The sequence below is a fragment of the Arvicanthis niloticus genome, chromosome 3 (genome assembly GCF_011762505.2).
Source record: "Arvicanthis niloticus isolate mArvNil1 chromosome 3, mArvNil1.pat.X, whole genome shotgun sequence".
Classification (NCBI taxonomy): domain Eukaryota; kingdom Metazoa; phylum Chordata; class Mammalia; order Rodentia; family Muridae; genus Arvicanthis; species Arvicanthis niloticus.
Genome location: NC_047660.1, coordinates 53,782,985 through 53,801,166, shown reverse-complemented (window position 1 = coordinate 53,801,166; position 18,182 = coordinate 53,782,985). Strand labels below are relative to the sequence as shown.

The following is an 18,182-nucleotide window of genomic DNA, read 5'->3' as shown; positions in this document are numbered from 1 at the left end:
TGACTGCTAACTCTTGTGCTTACATCATTAGACCTGGGTGGTGTTCAATAATGAACTGCCACACAAACCCAGAAGCAAGTTATGTACTGCACACTCCCTTCTATCTTAGATCTTTTACTGCAACAACTTCCGACACTTACATTTTAGCACTTGCAAAGTTATGTTTAGACTCCTTAGGAAGTTCAAGGTCACCTGTACAGTACTAGTTATTAACCAGCTATGTTAATGTATAATTTTTGTGCCATAAAATCCAGCCCCTTTAAGGCACAACTGGGCCATTTTGATGGAGTTATGTGCCTCCACAGTCATGACACAGAACAAGTGCACAATTCCAATCGGCTGCTTACACCACTGTCAACTCCCGGCTCTCACTGGACACACTGTCACACTTCTTGATCTGGCTCTGGAAGCTCAACCCCTTGCCGACTGTTAAAGAACTTGTATACACTTTCGGAAGTGACTTCCATCAAAGTGAAAGGACACAGCAGTCTCTAAGCAGCGTAAGTCTCTTCTTCCGATGAGCATAAACCTTGCTCTTTTCATTGCACTTCACAATGACTCCAAATCAAGCAACTGCAACATCTTTGAAGTACAAAAAACAAAACAAACAAACAAAAACAACTAAAAAAGCCTCTTTACCTGCTCTATCCGGTGTCTTGTCTGCATATAAGGGTCGTATCTAGCTCGGATAGCTCGCATGGAAGTCGGCTAAGTGAACAAGGAGAAAAAATTATGTAACAGTCATATAAAATTTAAAAAAAGAGTGCAAAGTAGTAAAAGGCTGTGTTATAATTAAATATTCCAAGGGTTCTGAAAACTAAAATCACAGCTCATGCCCCACTTTCTAGTCTGTCTTAGCAAGGGGCAGAGCATCTGGCTAGTGCCCTCCCAACACATTCACCTTCTGTGGCAATGTGATGGCACCCAAAGTGTAGTGCACACAGAGAGATGGGCACACATACGCAAGAGAGTCATGTAGCAGAATGCTCTTTGCACAAGGCCCTTAACTCTACATGTTTTCTAATGGCTCAGTGATTGGTCTTGATGACAGTCATGCAGTGGAACACTCTACAGTGATGACAGCGCAGTTCCCGAGCATAAAAGGTTCTTTGTCTTTTTCCAGCAGGTGGAGACTATTATGGTGATCCACAGCTAGTCAGAACACAGCCGATACACCTAAGGCTCAGGTAAAGGGGGCAGAGGACCACACAGTGTCTTCTAGACATGACAGGGATAGGATACTCATCAAATCTCAACAAATGACTATATAAACAAGATCTGCACAATGACAATACCAGCTGACATGCCAACATGGGTGGGCATTTCCTAAGGCGCTGAACCTAGATCATTAGCTACAGGCAATCAATGGTGCTGAGACAGGGAGAATCAGTTTTCTCCAGGGGTGAGCTTTCTGATAGAGTATCCAATTCCCAGTGGTCAGACCTAAACACCTATAATCCTTGTGCTTTACAGGTGAGATAGGATGACTATCAAAAGGTTGAAGTCAATCTGAGTTACAATGAGATATGTCTGGGAAAAAAATACATACATACATATACATGAATGAGGCAAGGGCAAAGCAGTATTTTACCACATTATTTAATATATAAAAATGAAAAACAAGAGTAAATATCTGAACCATGGAATACACAGGTCAGAGTGGCTGCTTTCTAATTTTATCTCCCTGTCAGCTGTTTAAGGCTCTATGCTTCAAATTCCTTACTATAAAACAGAGAGAATCACATCTACCTTCCAAATATTGCTGAAAGGCTTGGAGTGGCAAAGCATTTTGGACAGTGGTTGGAAATAACTGTTAAGAAATACTCAAGTCAGCATTTCTCCAGTGACTTGACACATATACAGCACTGGAAAACACAGTGCAAATATTTGGCAAAAAGCTTTTCTAGTCATGAAAAAAGCCCAAACTTATAAGAATGTTGGTACTTGTCACACCATACTCTAGATCATAGCATTTTGTTAAGACCAAATCAAGGCTTTACCTCATATCCCGTGTAAGACTGGGTCGAGTACTCAAAGTCTGAGTCAGGTCCTCCAGGGCAGTATCTGGACAATGACAGAACAGGAAGGGCAGATGAAATGCTCAGTCCAACAGGAAACCCTGCATCAAAGCAGCTTCGCCCACCATCAACTCAAACCACAGGCGACCTCCCAGCATCGTCCACCAACAAGCAAACGACAACTCAGTGAGGGAACGTAACAACACTCACGTCAGAACACTGCAGCCACAGCCCTTACAGGCCTGACTCCATGCTTTCCCGGACCACGCTTTACCCAGAAGTTTCCCTCCCATTTAATGCTCCTACCTCCATCACACACTTGCATCCATGAACTCTTCCCAATTCCTCAGTTATAGAAACCTAACAGTTATTTATAGGATTAACTTTAAAATTTTGGGTATCTTTCTGGTCCAAATCCATTTTGAATCTAATGCTGGAATTCAAGGAGCTCACTTTTCCACATTTAATTTACTGAGTTATCAGGTGTCCACTGTCCCAAGTTCATAACCTATGAGCATTTTAGAACTTCGGCACTATCTGATCAGTTTCAACAAGCTGAAACACCTTACCAAAGCTGCTGATTTAGAGACTGGGCTTCGGATCTTTCAGTCAAAGTTTTAACTATCATCAGCCTGTACTGACCAAGTGGGAATTCTCTTACTAGTTTAACTGAAACACACATACACCGATTTATCAAAACCATACTTACACACAAATATTCCCTGTAAAACTGATGTGTGGACACCTGTGGGGCTTGCACATCACTGCCACAACAGCAATCTACAAAAGAAAGATTAATTCAAAAGCTATCACTGAAAAATTAACAAAAATTTTACAGATGTTACCCCTAAGAGTGAAGGACAGGAATGCAGTTGGAGCAGGACATAAGGGTACTGAAGGGCACACAAGGGCCTTCAAGGTACTGAAGAGGCAGGCTGATGTGTTCTGAGAAGAAACCTGAGCGTCTCCCTCAAGACACAGACGATGCTGTATCATGAAGCCATGTTCTTTTTCACTACTAATACTTAAAGTGTTTCTATAAATTGCTTATGAGTTTTGTACTCAGTTTTACAGCAAGTATGAAATAAGGAACTATTACTACTAATTTGGGATCCTAGACCTTGCACCCAGAGGCTTAAGCACTCTACCTCTGAGCTACAAGCCCAGCTCTGGGAATTAACTTTTAAGTTTGTCGTAATTCTTGATCTCTAAATATTTTACTTAAATAGCCTAAAAAGATCACTTTATATGATACTATAATATATAAACCTAATAATTATTATTCAAATTGTACAGACACCCTAGATTTCAACATCCTACATTTTAAGCAGGAAGCAAGAAGTCAGAGACCAGACTGATTCAGTTTATGTGCAAAATCTCAGAGTACTGGCAGAGTCCAGGTTGGGTGGGAAAGTGCCTGCTTGAGAAAAGGGCTGGCAGTAAACAGATCAAAGCTATAAGCTACTGACATGGGAAGTAGGTGACTAGACAGATCCACACTAAGACTAAGATAAGCTGGGTTTCTTATAGACAGAGACAAGTTGTAGACAGAGGACATATAGACAGAGACTACCAGATGAGGCCAGGGCTGAAGAAACTGAGCTACTGTTTTTCAAGTGGTTGCCAACAGATAGCTGGAGACGCCTCAAAACAGATGGGAATGTGTTTGTTTAAGTATAGACGTGTGTGGAGTACCAAAGAGACATGACTTGGCTCTAGTTATACAGATGCATTTGTTAAACCAAACTGAAAAACAATGGGCACTCTTCAGCATGAAGCTAAAGAAATCAAGGAAAGTCAGGACAGGTGTGGTCTGAGGCGCTGTGGCAACCAGGTGAGCAGTGATTCTGAACTGAGACATTATAGCAATGGCAGGTGGTGACTAGGTGACAGCAGGTGCATGTTAGATTCCTATCTTTGTTTTTTTAAGTTTTTAGGTGGTGTAAGTACCTGTAAGTAATATATGTGTATGTATCAGACTTAGTCGCACATTGTGTGTAAAAATGGTGAGGTTCAACTGTCCACAAATATCAGAATCCATGGAATCAGGTCACTGATATAGCCAACCAAGCTCTAGAAATATCACGTCTTGATCCAGACACCACAGCAAACATGCTGGACACATCATCGGACTTCAACTCTGGAACCCCTTTTCCAATGGATCCTGATCCTACCCATTTCCCCTGGCCTCTCACTCAGCCTTTGGTTCTCAGAACTTCAACCCCAATTCAGCCCCCTAGTGCTTCACAGAGTTCAGAACAAGAGTGTACAACATGGCCGTTGTTTCTAAACTACTGAGCATGCCATATCTAGAATAACTTTTGGAAAAATCTATTCTGCTCATATCACCACTCTGCAGGCACCTGAAATAGTTTCCTGCTATTTGGTTTCTCTGCCAGTTACAAGTGGTTGTTTATAAGCTAGTCCCTAGTTTTCTCAAATGAACCCATGCAGGAAGCTGAGACAGTGGACGTTCAAGGCCAGTATGAGCTATATAATCAGTCTGTTTCAAAAAATCATTAGCCAAATGAATGGTTGCCAGTCTGTGGAACTTTCTGTCTGCACAGGCCATCGTGGCCCCACTCCACCTCTGTGCCCTCTTTCCTATTCCTTTCTTGCTCCCAGCACCCTGAGCCTGATCCTCCCCGATCATGTGAGCCTACTCACAGGTCAGGAAAGTGCCAAGCTTCCTGATGGACTTTACTTTTTCCTGTTGCTGAGGGGCCCTAGTCTCAGTGCTCCCTGTCGGGAGATTTGCTCCACAGTCATCACATATAAAACGATCCTGTATCACTGTATGTCTTTCAGAAGTAGCAACTGGAAGCTACTAGCTTAAGAGGGTCAGCAGCATCTGTCATATTGTAAGTGATCAAGCCTCGATCTTTAAAGACTCTACAAAACCACGTACTCCTTTAAGTACCCTAGCTGGTGCACCTCTCAGCTTTGTGTGCACACCTCCTTCATTCAAGCACACGGCATGACAACTTTAGGAGTCCGAGTCCTCCAGGGCTGGTGCCTCACTACCTGTAACCGTATCTCACCAGTTCAATCACTCACCCCACTGGCAGTCCTGACGGGCTTTGCCTTTAGCTTGGGAATCAAGATCTTTCGATAGTGAGGAGGGACTGCAGCGATGATATCCACCAGCCGGGGCTGGGAAGAAAGGCCATACTTGGCAGCTGTCTTGGTTTTCATCCTGAAAGCAAAGTATTTAGTGCTATCATTAATATCTCCCGAACCCCTACCACTTCACCAGGTGACAAGAGTGGACTAACAATCTGTGAATACTAGGAAATAAAGCACTAAATCTGCTAGTAAGCATCTTGCTGTTCTTAACCCTAAATACCAGGAAGTAAACCAGGATTGTGGGGCCCAGGACAACGGCACGGTGGAGGTCTCATTCCAAACTGCACCGAGCTTCCATCCTAAAGAACTACTCTGCCCCTATCCCTTCTCAGCCTCATTACTGACATTTGGGACTGTGTGTGGAAGGCTGACTAGACACTGCCACCTGTCTCCTGGGAAGGAGTAACTTTGATCGAGAACTTTCTTATAGGAAATTCTATACAAGACCAACAACAAATCAAAAACCAGAATACAAATCGTACAATCTACCTTAACCATTAAAAAAACAAAACTTCATGTTGCCTCCCAACTTTAACACTACCTGTAGCCCCAAGAGTACTCTCCACTTGAATAATGACTTTAATTCCTAAACCCCACTCCCATTTCTATCTTGCTGTATGTAGATTAGCTTTGGACTCAAAATCCTCCTATCTCCACCCCTGAATGCTGAGATTACAGGTATGCACCACCATGCCCAGATTATTCCTTTAATTTTCTCTATGATTTGAACAGCTTTCTCTTTCTCTGTGCCCAAATCCTACTGGCCACACTGTCTAATGATTAACCTACCCAGAAGTATCTGTGTGTTGCTCACTTTGTTCTCAAAACATGCTAACTGAATAGCCAGCATGCACAGGCTACTACCCACATATGTGGTATGTCAGGTGTGAGCAGTCCTTTCATGCAATGTGTCATGGTTATATCATCCCCCCCCCCCCCCAACACACACCATGCTCAAGGGCTGCTTCCAGAATATAGAAAGGACTTTTGTGAACACATGCTAGAGAAATAGTTAGGAAAAGCAGACCAGAAGGGTGCTGAGGTCTTAGACAGTGTAGTTACAGGGATGACACTGTGACACTGTAGGAAAGCTACACAATACTTTCATAGCCAAAAAGAACAATTGCTGACTCACCCATTCCTTTACAAATGCTTTCTGAGCACAGTATTCAAGGGAAGGTTGGGGACAGGCAACTTAAGAAACAGAACTTGGTCTATAAGAGGTCAAGAATGTGGAGACTATATGACACAGTGAGGAGTTCTCTCTCTCTCTCTCCCTCTCCCTCTCTCTCTCTCTCTGTGTGTGTGTGTGTGTGTGTGTGTGTGTGTGTGTGTGTATATCAATCAAATGCAGTAATGCAGTTAAGAAATAAGAAGCAGAGATGAATGACTGCTCATTTGGACTGTAACAAAGACCAGGGTGAACATGAACATGCAGACGAGGTCCTGCAGAAGGGCACCAGACAGTTACTGGCAGAGGTGCTTCCAAGGGGACAGAACCCCCCACTTGCCAATGGCTACACCCCTGGATGACTTACTTATCACCTGTGCTTCTCAAATCATCTATGTGTTAGGAGAGGGTGACACAATACCTACCCCATACTGTTTAAATATGTGAGCATGTGCCACTGTGGCAGTGTAGGTCAGAGGACAGCTTTGGGAGTTGGTTTCCTCCATCCACTACACTTTTATCTACTAGTTCACTTTGTCAGCCCCTTGTGCTGACTAGTTTATGCCAATTTGACACAAGCTAGAGTCCTCTGGGAGGAGGAAACCCCAGCTGAAAAACTGCCTCCATAAGCTGGGGCTGCAGGCAAGCCTATAGGGCATTTTCTTAGTGATTGATGTGGAAGGGCCCAGCTCATAGTGAACTGAGTCACACCTAGGCTGATGGTCCTGGGTTCTACAAGAAGGCAGGCTGAGCAAGCCATGGGGGACAAGCCACACTCCTCCAAGGCCTCCACATCAGTTCCTGCCTCCAGGTTCCTGCTTTATGTTTCTGCCCTGACTCCCTTCAGTGATGAAGTGTAACCTGAGAATTGTAAGACAACTCTCCTCCATAAATTATTCTTGGTCATGGTGTTTCATCATAGCTACAGAAACCCACAAGGCCTGGCTTGTGAAGTTTCAGACGGAAGCAAAGACCCTACCATGTCTGTTTGTGTGACAAATCTGCAGTGTCTGGTCAGCTGAAGAATCAGCTGTGATTAGGATGAGGCCAGCATTACTGAGGTGAAATCTTCTGGGAATAATTTCCTCAGAGTTAGCACATTCAAGTTGTCTTTTGAGGTGGTCAAGGTTGTACCTTGTGTTGGCAGCCAAACCTAGTCATCTGTCTTGAAAGTAAAACTGGTTTTGAAGCCATGGAGAGCAACTGAGGCTCAGCACCATGAGAGGTCAAGAGAGGCCAATGGAGAAGGTGCACCCAGAATAGCAATGGAAATCCCATGATTGAAGGGGTCATGCAGAGAAGCTGAAGCTTCGCCATGAAGGAGCCCAGGAGAGGCTACTGTTGAAAGTCCGTCCTAGCTCCAACATTTTGGAGATGTCTGTACCAGGGGCTGACCACAAAAAACACCAGCAGCTGTAGAGTGGGGCCAGTAGGAACCGAGAAGACCTGTGTGTACTGGAGAGGGCAGAGCTGGAGAAGAGGCCCAAGCACCTTGGAGGAGCCCAGATGATTGTGAGTGAATCCCAGACACTGGAGATTCAATTATTTAAACTGTAGGAGTTAGGTTTTGCTTTGTTCAGATTGGGACTGTGCCCTGGCTCTTTCCTCTTGAAATAAGAAAGTATTTAACTCAATTTTGGTTTTTACAGGAGCCCACAGTTGAGAGGCTGAACTTTTAAAAGGGATTTTGGAGTTTTAAGAGACTGGATATTTTAAAGATCATATTAATCTGTTTGAATTGTAAGACTACGGTACTTTAAAGTTATTTATGTTTTATATTGTGATGTTAATATTAATATGCATGTTGCGGATAAATGAGAAAAGAAAGTTTCTAATTGAAAATTGTTGTGTTTGTGTGTCAAGTTGACAAGGGTCAGTTATGCAGACTAGTTTTATGTCAATTTGACACATCTGTAAGGATTGGAGCAGAGAAGGGCCTCAACAGAGAAAATGTCTCCATAAGACCGGGCTGTAGGCAAGCCTGGAGGGCATTTTCTTAATTAGTGACTGATGGGGGAGGGCCTAGCCCATTGTGAGTGGTGCCATCTCTGAGCTGGTGATCTTGGGTTCTATCAGAAAGCAGGCTGAGCAAGCTATATGGAACAAACAACGCTCTTCCATGGCCTCTGCATCATGGAACCAGTCTCTAGGTTCCTTCTGTGCTTGGGTTCCTGCCCTGACTTTCCTCTTTGACGGACTGAACAAACCTTTTACCTGGAAGTACAAACTGAACAAACCTTTTCCTCCCCAAGTTGCTTTAGTGTTTCATTACAGAGTAGTAACCCTAATTAGGGCATCTTTCTCTCCGTTTCTGAAAGGATTAGTTTAGTGCTGACTCAGGTTTACCTGCAGTGCACTCTTGACAGCGCCAGGGATACCGAGAGTGCCAAGTAAGGTGGAGGCGACTAGAGTCCGAGGCTCCAGCACAACTGTATCATCGTGAAGTATGTGACAAGGCAGAAAACTACAATTCTTAACCACTACACAGAAAACAGTAGCACTAGGTCAGTTCACAGAACAGCTCCACTGCAAGACACAGCGGGCCTGCCAGGAATTCCAGTACTTGGGAGGCTTGGGCAAGAGGAATGTTTTGAGTTTGAGGCCATCTTGGGGTACAAAATGAGACCATGTATCAGACAGACAGACAGACAGACAGACAAGACAGACCGACAGATTGACCCTTACTTAAGTACACGACTGCAAGATTGCCCTTTTCTAGATCACTTACTTATTTAGATCGACATCTCTCCCCTGCTCATGAGCTTCAACCAGCTGCTTGATAACGTCCCCTATAGTCAGCATCATCAGCTCAGCTGGGCTGAGATCCCCTGCAAAGACACATTTCAACCACAGAGAGTGTCACCATTCAGCTTTTATAACGTTTATTTATTTGTATGCGTGTGCATGTCACACACACATGCACACTTGCACGGGTGCACACACACATACAATTTTAAGTGTGTTGGTCAAGAGCCTCTTGAGTGTTGAGATTACAGTATGTACTATCTGGCCTGGCCTATCCAAGGATCTAGCTGCAGCTCTAAGATACCATCTGCTGACCTGCACGACTCTGTCTTAGCAGCCCCCTTTCAACCAGACACGGGAGAGGCTGACATGATTGCCACATCATCCTACTGTCAATCACAAATGACTCATCCAAGCATGGGCACCCATCCAAGCCAAAAAAATGTCAGCTCTTTTTGTCAAGGGTCAGGAAAGCCCATCTTTTACCTGCTGACAACAGTGATGCACTATGTTAGCTTGGGTGATGGCAACAAACATGCCTCCTGCCTGCTGGTGTGAAAAAGTAAGAGGTCATCATACAGAAGTGTGGATAAGAAAGCCGTAGAAGTCACAGAGACCTTTCATTTATTCCCATTTGAAACTCACAATGACACCGTAAAGTTAGTATTGTCGTCCTATTTTATACATGTAAAACTCGATCAAAGCAAGTTCAGATGTCATTGTAAATGGCAGGGTTAGACCTCAGGTCCAGGTCTTTTCACCATATTATGCACTGTGTACTCACTCCATTGACTTAATGAGGCAAAGCTAATAGATACCAAACAATGAGAGAGAAGTCCACGGATAGTCAAAGACTAAATGCTTTCCCAGCATTCCCAGTTCTACAAAGGTGCCTCAGAGGCCATGTAACAGAGGTGGATGTGGGGTATGGGGTGAGCACAGAAAATGAGATAGCACCCTGTCAACTTGCATATTCATACACCTCCTATCTACCTGTGCCTGTGTTAAAACCACCGTAACTCTGCTTTCATCTTTCTACATTAAAGATTTCTGCACTGGACTTCAGGTAGAGAGTAAGAGGCTGGGCTGACAAAAATAAAGGGTTGAAATACTACTTGGGTTATATAGGAGCAAACTAGTAAGAAGTGCTTCATGGAGGAAACAGAATATAAGCATCATTAAAGAAAGGGCAGGGTATGAACCAGGGAGCAACTGGATGGAACGAGGCTAAGCATGAGAACTGCCTATTCTGGTGAAGGGCGATCTGTCTAACCTAACCACAGGCTGCCTGAACAGGCTTCAGTAAGTACACAGTACACTGGGCACTAGGCAAAGGCATTAAAAGCAACAGTAGAGAATCATAAAACTATACGTTCTCAACTTTGTAACATAAAAAAAAAAGTAGGTTTAAAAAAAATAAAGTGAGATTATCAATATAATGAATGTCAGAAAGTTTAAAAAAGATACAGTCAATTTAGATGCAGAAACAAAGGCCAGATCTACACACATGAAGACTTCAGTTCGAATCCCTGCCCCCAAGTTCAAAGCTAGGCATAGTCACATTCATGCCTGCAAAGCGAGGGGAAGGGACTATGACAGGATTGCTGGGGCTTGCTGATTGCCAGTCTAAGAGGGAACACGTAACAGTAAGGTAAAAGATCAAATTAGTCTAGTGCATGTTGTGTTTGATGTGACAAGGCTACAGAACATGTCTACAAGGGCAATTCCAGTTAGTGCCCAACACCACACTGAATTTTCATTTGATGCTTCAGGTGTCACAGGCACGCCAAGACCAGTCAGCTCCACACACTAAGTATACTAGGGCTGGAAAAGTTAACCAAACCTCAGCTTTTTCAAACATAAAATGACAACACATCTTCAAAATGACCGGAAAAGTCTCAACACCCAGCTATTATTCTGACAACCAGCAGTATTATCAGACTAACTGCTCAAGGGCAGGGCAGGGTTAAGAATGGAATCTACTGAAAATACTAATTTTTTTTTTTAAATGACTTCATTCTGTTGAAAACAACTTGCACAGAATTGCTCCAGGCTACCTCGGAGGTAAAATAAATGGGAGTGAGATCATGTAAAGCTGTTGCAGACTGCGCGGATAATTCCTACTTTAAGGAATACCAATGCCTTTCCTACTTTAAGATTTAAAAACAACTTAAATAAACACGTCCAATAAGTTAACCACAAATTAAACTGCAAGTCACCACCTTATCTCCTCTGAGACTTATTTTGGAATAACGGTACTGTTTACCTATCTACACAAAAGACACCAAGTAGTCTCCTTCCAAAGGGGAAGAGAGAAAGGGGCTGTTTTACAAAGCACATAAAGAAGGGAGGCCTGCCGACCCCAGGTCGCGCAGGCCCGAACCAGGCAGCAGATTCCCATAGAAAACTGAGCTTCAACCCGTGATCTCATAGCATCCACCGCCTCCCTTGCACCCTTGTCCCACGTTTTTGGCACCTTTCCTCTTTTGCCTCATCTCTGCGCTGGCGTAGCAGGATGCCACCACGTTACGAGATTCTGTCGGCGGAGAAATTTAATAGTCGTAAAGCAGCCTGGGACTGTCGTGAAAACACAGCGACCGAACCAAAAAGCTCTTTCCCAGAAGGCAGAGCGCGGAGCCCCGCCCTATCTAGGTGGTGGCTCCCAGCTCTCCAAGACTGGGAGGTTTTGCGCGTTGTGATTTTTGTGGGAAGATGGAGACTTCTTGGGGACCAGAAAGCTGGATCTGGCTAGTTGCGACAGAACAGTTTATCCAGAGAGTTTATCTCCGAGAAGCTGAGAAGAGAGTGGAATGTAACCAGAGTTCCTTAAGCAAAAGCCTGGGCGTTGACAACTTCTGCGAGAGAGGCTGAGCCACTTGTCACTAGAATAGCCAACCATGTTGAGACAAAGGAGACCAGATCCCTCTCTCATGACACCCGGGGTGTTGACATAAACGGGCTTTTTGTTTGTTTGTTTGTTTGTTTTAAAGTTATGGAAGAATTGAGGGCAGGAGACAAGAGGTTATGTTTAAACAGTCCTGGGGTAAGATGTGGTCTGGTTGATCATTGTCTCAGTTCTGGTTCTCAAGGTGGTCAAAGTCTTTATCACTGCCCTCCCTTCAGGAGATCCATCTGGCTCCTACAAGATGATGGAGCATTCAATGCTCTAAGGTGCACCAACTAATAATAGTTCTTATATAGGCAGGAGCCTGGCCTTTGAGACTTTGTTTTCTCTGGACTCAAGGTGACTGCAGATTTAGGACGATTTATCTTTGTACCTTCAGCCAAAATAAAGGAGACAAATAGACACAAAACGAAGACGGGTACCAGACCTTTATCTTGCATTTAGTTACTTGTTTAAGTGCCTATTTCAAGAATCTTGGAAGTGAGTTGTTCTTGTATGGGCACTTGGGAGCTCAGATACACCACACTTAGAGACTGAATAGAAATCCCAGTGGGGAGGGGGAGTGGAAGTGTGATGGATTAAAGAAGGAAGTATTCTGTTTAATTATATGGTTGGAGAGACTCATGGGATCTGATGCAGAATAGAAGACATGTTATCTTTTGATGGACACTTGGATGGTTCATCTATGAACATGCTGAACTGCAGAGCAGTGCCTGGGTAGGGCACGGTGGTGCTATATACAAATTCTCTCACTGGCTTTGACGCTTTCATTGAGTTCCATGGGAATCCAGCCTGGCAGAGTGACCAGACTTCTAACCAACCTGCCATTGGTGTCCATGTACAGTTTCAGGTGCTAAGGCCTCCATCAAGAACCCAGTTATCTTTAACAGCTGCCCAGCCTATTTTAAAGTGATTTAATAGCACTTCTAAATATAGTTAGCCATTGAGGCTTGAAAATCGCCAGGAGAGGGCAGGCTAAGCATGTGTTGTGACTGTACTTGGTGATGTGATACTCCTGTTGACTTTCTGTTTTGAAATTTATATTTGCTAAAGTATAAAAAGAAAATGCAAAACACATAAGGGGGGAAGTCTCTGAAATTCATATTGATATTTCAGTATCTTGCTTATGTAGGGAGGACCCATTCTGTTAAAAGTTCAAAGCAGTTTTTGAGATACTATGAATATTTATCTTTAATTCTGCCCACATTTTGATTGTGTTACTTTCTGACTACACACACACACCTAGAGTTCCTGAGCATTGTGCTGGTAATGATCAAATTGATGTCTAGAGATAACCATCCAGAGCTGGAGGCTGAAAGAATTCAGTTTCCCCTCTACTCAGTCAGATAGACGGAGTAGCCAACCTTTGCAAGGAAGAAGGTATTATTTTCTGTTCTCTGCTACTGGGTGGCACTCTAAAAACATTTGTTTTGTTTTGTTTTTGTTGTTTTAAATATAAGGATTTTGTTCAATACCAGGCTTGGCTACATACTGAGACCCTGTCTTAAAACAAAATACATTAAAAATAAAAATAAATCGGGCTGGAGAGATGACTCAGCAGTTAGGAGCACCAGCTGTTCTTCCAGAGGTTCTGAGTTCAATTCTCATCAACCACATGGTGGCTCACAACCATCTGTAAAAAGTTAGGATGCCCTCTTCTGGCATGCAGGTGTACATGCAGATAGAGCACACATATACATTAAATAAATAAATAAATAAATAAATAAATAAAAATAGTTTAAAAGTTGTTTTAAAAAGATATAAAGTTTAATTTCTCAAAAGAGTTATTTGAACCTGGCTTTCTACTCTTTTTTTCTGTATCAAAATCCAAATCCAAATGGAATATATTTGGGGGTAACATTGGGTTTGTGTCCAACTGGTTTTTACTGGCCATTCCAAGTCCTCCACCTCCCTCATGCACATTTGGATATCTGGGAACCAGCCCTTCGTTACTTCTGCTCTGCATCCATCTGGATAGCAGTTATCCTCAGAGGAAATGTGCTATGGCAGGATGCTGAAGACTCTTTGGGAAGGGAAAATGGCCCAGTCCTGCCTGATTGCGGGAAGACAGCAGGGAGGGGTGCACAATCCCCAGTTCACATGTGATTGACGTTTAAGTGAAAATAAAGCATAGAATCTCTGAATGCTGGGGGAGGAGGCTGGGGTAAATAACCTAGTGTGGTTAGTTTCACTTCTGCCATATTTATAAGTGTGGCTTTGTGACTGTGACCACCAAGGGCCCTATCCAGATAGTCCCTGATGTCTGCACCAGCTGTGTAGATCTGGCTCTGCCCACTCCTGGAACTGAAGCAAACACTGCAGCTTGGGATTTTTTGGGAGGCCTTTTGCTTTTCATGTTCTGTTCAGCAACATTTGGTAAGTTGTTTCCCTTACATATTTTGTGCTATGGTCTGTGGAATTTTTAAAATAAAAATAATAGAGGCCTAAAATGAATAGTTTTAGATTTACAGAGAACTTGAGAAAATCGTTCCTGTAACCTGTGCTCAATTAGACTGGAGTGGCACGTTAGTTATTAATGAGTCCATATTGCTGCATCAGTGTTAAGTAATGTCTATGTCTTAGTGAATGGTAGTTCTGTGTGTATATTCAGGGTCCATGGTCTACTGTAGGATCCTATCCTGGATACCATATTACACTTGGCTGTTCTGTCTCTATAGGTTCTTCTTGGCTGTCACCTGAGACGTTTCTTGTTATTGATGGTATTGACAATCTGGAAGGGGGTTGGCCTGGCACTTTGTGGGATTCTCAGCTACTGCCATTTTCTGGGTTTTTTTTTCTCATATTTAGATTAGAATTAGGGGTTGAGAGAAGAAGACTACAGAGCTGAAGTCATTCTTGTCACACCTCAGGGAGAATAAACAGCATCTTGTTGAGCTAGTGCTGTTGGGCCTGACCTGGATCTCCTGGCTGCGATGGTACTGGGCAAATTACTCCTTTTCCTCCCAGCTTCCATATTGTATTCCCCGGGAGAAAGTAGGTACACAAAAAGTGCCTACGGAGTGGGGGAACTGTGCTCCTGCCCATGAGGATAAGGTAGCCACGTAATACTGGAATTCTGTATGGGAGACTTGTCTCTTCTTTATGGACTGACTTTCGAAGAGTGAGTTACAGGTTTCTTGTTTTCCACTTTGTTGAGGCAAGGTGTGTTGTTTCTTTGCTGTTTTGTTCCACACACTCTAGGCAGCCTGGGAGCTTCCAGCTGATTCTCCAGTTTCTGCCTCCCGATTTTCTGCAAACAAGCCAGAGTGAGAGATATCTTTCTGCTCACTTTTTACATATGTCCCAAGGGTGAAACTTTCTGTCAGGCTTGTGCAGCCAAGCAGTGTTACCTACTGAACCCTTAGCCCAAGATGAGTTAGAACTTAAAAGAAAATGAAGTTCCCCTTCCTGTTTGTGTGAGTGAGTTTTAAGGCTGTGTTAGTACCAATATACTAGAAATTGGAAGAATAAATATTATTTTGATTTTTTTAAAAAGGGAAACATCAGTTTAGGCAAGCCAGAACCATTCCTCCCCAAATAAAAACAGCCAGTGCAGGAACTGTTGGATTCACATGGATGCGTGAAAAGAAAAAAATGTTATCTCATTGCTGTGATGAGCTTGGGAGAGGAAAACAAAAGGTTAAATTTTGTTTCATTAGAACTGGATAACATCTACTTACTCATATACTCACCAAGGTGGAAAGTTGGCAGAAAAACACATTACTGCATGCCCTCTCTGCCTCTGGCGGGTGCCTACCATTGGATACAGTGTCTGATTGCTTACATGGCAACCACCTCTTTTCCTTCAGGAATCTGAAGGCTTGGCTTGAGAGCTTCTCTTGACCTTGCTGTCCAGTGATGATTACCTTACTGTGTGACTGTGGACAAGTCCCTTGCCCTCTCTGTGCTTCAGAGTCCATATCCATAGGATAAGGGCCCTGACATTCCTCCTTTAATTGAACTCTTCACAGCTGTTGTCTGGGAGGGATGATGAGATTGTATCACCTTCCTTGCTGTCCGTTTATAAGGTCATAAGCAAAGACAAGCAAATGCTAGGGAGGGTGAAAGAGGCAAGAATAACTGTCGGAAGTCAGTTACTTAACAGGAAATCAGCATTGGGTACCCGTCCCGGGTCTAGCATAACCCGAAGAGCATCATATGAAGATGCTATTCTTGGCCTCAGGGCATACAAATGTAAATAAGCCCTAAAAGCAAAACTAGAGGGCTGGCCATGCAGCTGAAACACAAGCGAAATAACCTGAGCATGAAGAAGCTCGCTGGTCTGCGCGGTCTAAGTTTGGACTGCTTTGGGTTGGTTCTTTTTCCCCACCATACTCCACCATTATTACCTCCCTTTGCAGGGATGCAGACTCTGGCGTGGGCTGAGGAAGGTTGTTTTGGCTCTGGGGCTGTCTCAGCCATGCTGCACCACTCCTTGCAAGCCCTCATCACTGTTAAGCTGCTGGTGGCTGTTTAAAATGGGGATGCTCATGTTTTCAGCATCTGTTACACCAGAGAACACACCTTCAGCTTGCAGATGGGAAGCCCAAGGCCCAGAATGGCACGGTGACTTGTGGGATGTCCCACAGCTCCGTGGCTCTTTTGGTTGATAGCAAAATGAGAAGCAAAATGACCTTTGCCACTACAGTGCTCAATTCCGTTCTGACCATCCTGCTGCCTCTTGGAGGGTTCTGTTTGCTCTCTTTATGGAGAATTCCTGTCCACTGTACATTGTCTTAATTTGCAAACCAAACTGCCTCTTCCATACAGTCTTTGAACTTGGCATAAAGAATCTGAAACCTGAACTCCTATAACTCCAGTTCCCATTTATTTCCATGCCTCAGTTAGAGGTCACAAGTTCCTTGTGTACTAGTACTGTGATGTTTTGGTGAGAGGCTCACGATTTGGTGTCTGCATTGATGCAGCTAAACTCGTCTAACCCTGCATAGATATGTGCCAACATATTTTTCTGGACATCATGTACTGTTGATGTAGTAAATGAAGTCAGTTGAACTTGCCCCTGACCCTGAAAGAAGCCCAAACCACTGCTCATGTTCCAGACTCCAGTGAGCATGCTTGCTTCTTCCCTACACTGTGTGTACTTTTAAACATGGGCTTTTATCTACATCCCTCTGAAGCCAAAGGACCTTAGCCTCAAGATGAACCCCAGGGCAGCTTCAAATCCAAGAGTCTGAGAAATGTTCCTGTATCCCAGTGTCAGTAAGGCAATGGTGCTTTTGCTCAATGGTCTATTTGTTCTTTGGGATTTGTTTGGACTCATTATTCCTTCTGCCCTGGAATTTGAATTCTAGAACACAGATTGTCCTGAAAACTACAGATTTTTGTCCAACAGTGGGACTATACATTTTCTTTGCTCTCCAGTGTCTACAGTGGGGACATGATGGCTAACGTTCTCTATGATGATGGCTCACCACTATTCTATAGAAAATAGCAAAGTTCTCTGTGAGTTCTTCATTTTATACCCAAAGTCACTGACAGGCCTTACTATAGAGTGGCTGTATGTGGTTTAGTGTTTGTAATGGTGATTTTTAAACTATTGGTTGATTGTTTGATTGATTGATTGATTGATTGATGTTTTGCCTGTGCATATTCCTGTGCACTGTGTGTGTGAGACTGTTATGTACAAAGGCCAGAAGAGGGCATTGGATCCCATGGGACCAAAGTTATGGATAGTTGTGAGCCACTGTATGGGTGCTGGGAATTGAACCTGGCTGCTCTGCAAGAATACCCAGTGTTCTTAACTGCTGAGCCATCTCTCCAGCTTCAAGTATTTTAAGTCATAAGTCACCATGTCTCTCGTGAAATGTGACTTTGAGCATTTCCCTTTCCAGCATTTCTGCTAAGCACTTTAAATAAGAACCTAGAATCTTGGCGTTTGCAGATGCTTTAAGGTTTATCTAGTCCATTACCGGATGGTCATACACGTAAGTGCCATTTCACAGACTTCTCTAGTATTAGAAAATGTTGAAGAACTCACAATTCAACAAGGAGGAGGAGACATAAATAAACCACGATTAGTGAGCTGGGCATTATACCTGTAATCCCCGAATTCCAGAGATTGAGGCAAGAGAGTCATGAGTTGGAGGCCAATCTGGGCTGAAGGTGCATCAAAATATGCTGTGGAAAGAAGAAAGAGGAGGAGGGAGGGAAGGAAAGAGAGAAAAGAAAGGTCATCATAACCAGACCATTTACAGAA

The 18,182-nt window shown here is 43.4% G+C and overlaps 2 protein-coding genes across 3 annotated transcripts in view; one reads left to right on the top strand and one right to left on the bottom strand.

Annotated features, from left to right (window-relative positions):
* The window catches only part of Elp3 (elongator acetyltransferase complex subunit 3), a 58,905-nt gene extending 47,221 nt beyond the window's left edge, over positions 1-11,684 (bottom strand). The window contains exons 1-6 of the mRNA XM_034498327.1: positions 11,537-11,684; positions 9,044-9,143; positions 5,076-5,214; positions 2,728-2,798; positions 2,001-2,064; positions 640-708 (exon numbers count right to left, since the gene is read on the bottom strand). Coding sequence (XP_034354218.1) covers positions 640-708; positions 2,001-2,064; positions 2,728-2,798; positions 5,076-5,214; positions 9,044-9,143; positions 11,537-11,555 — 462 coding nt within the window. The 5' untranslated portion in view covers positions 11,556-11,684. The remainder of the gene's footprint in view (positions 1-639; positions 709-2,000; positions 2,065-2,727; positions 2,799-5,075; positions 5,215-9,043; positions 9,144-11,536) is intronic.
* A 2,528-nt stretch (positions 11,685-14,212) lies between these two features.
* Positions 14,213-18,182, top strand: part of Nuggc (nuclear GTPase, germinal center associated) — a 44,083-nt gene continuing 40,113 nt past the window's right edge. For both annotated transcript variants that reach the window (XM_076930831.1, XM_076930830.1), the window contains exon 1: positions 14,213-14,341. The gene's annotated coding sequence lies outside the window, so the exon portion shown is untranslated. The remainder of the gene's footprint in view (positions 14,342-18,182) is intronic.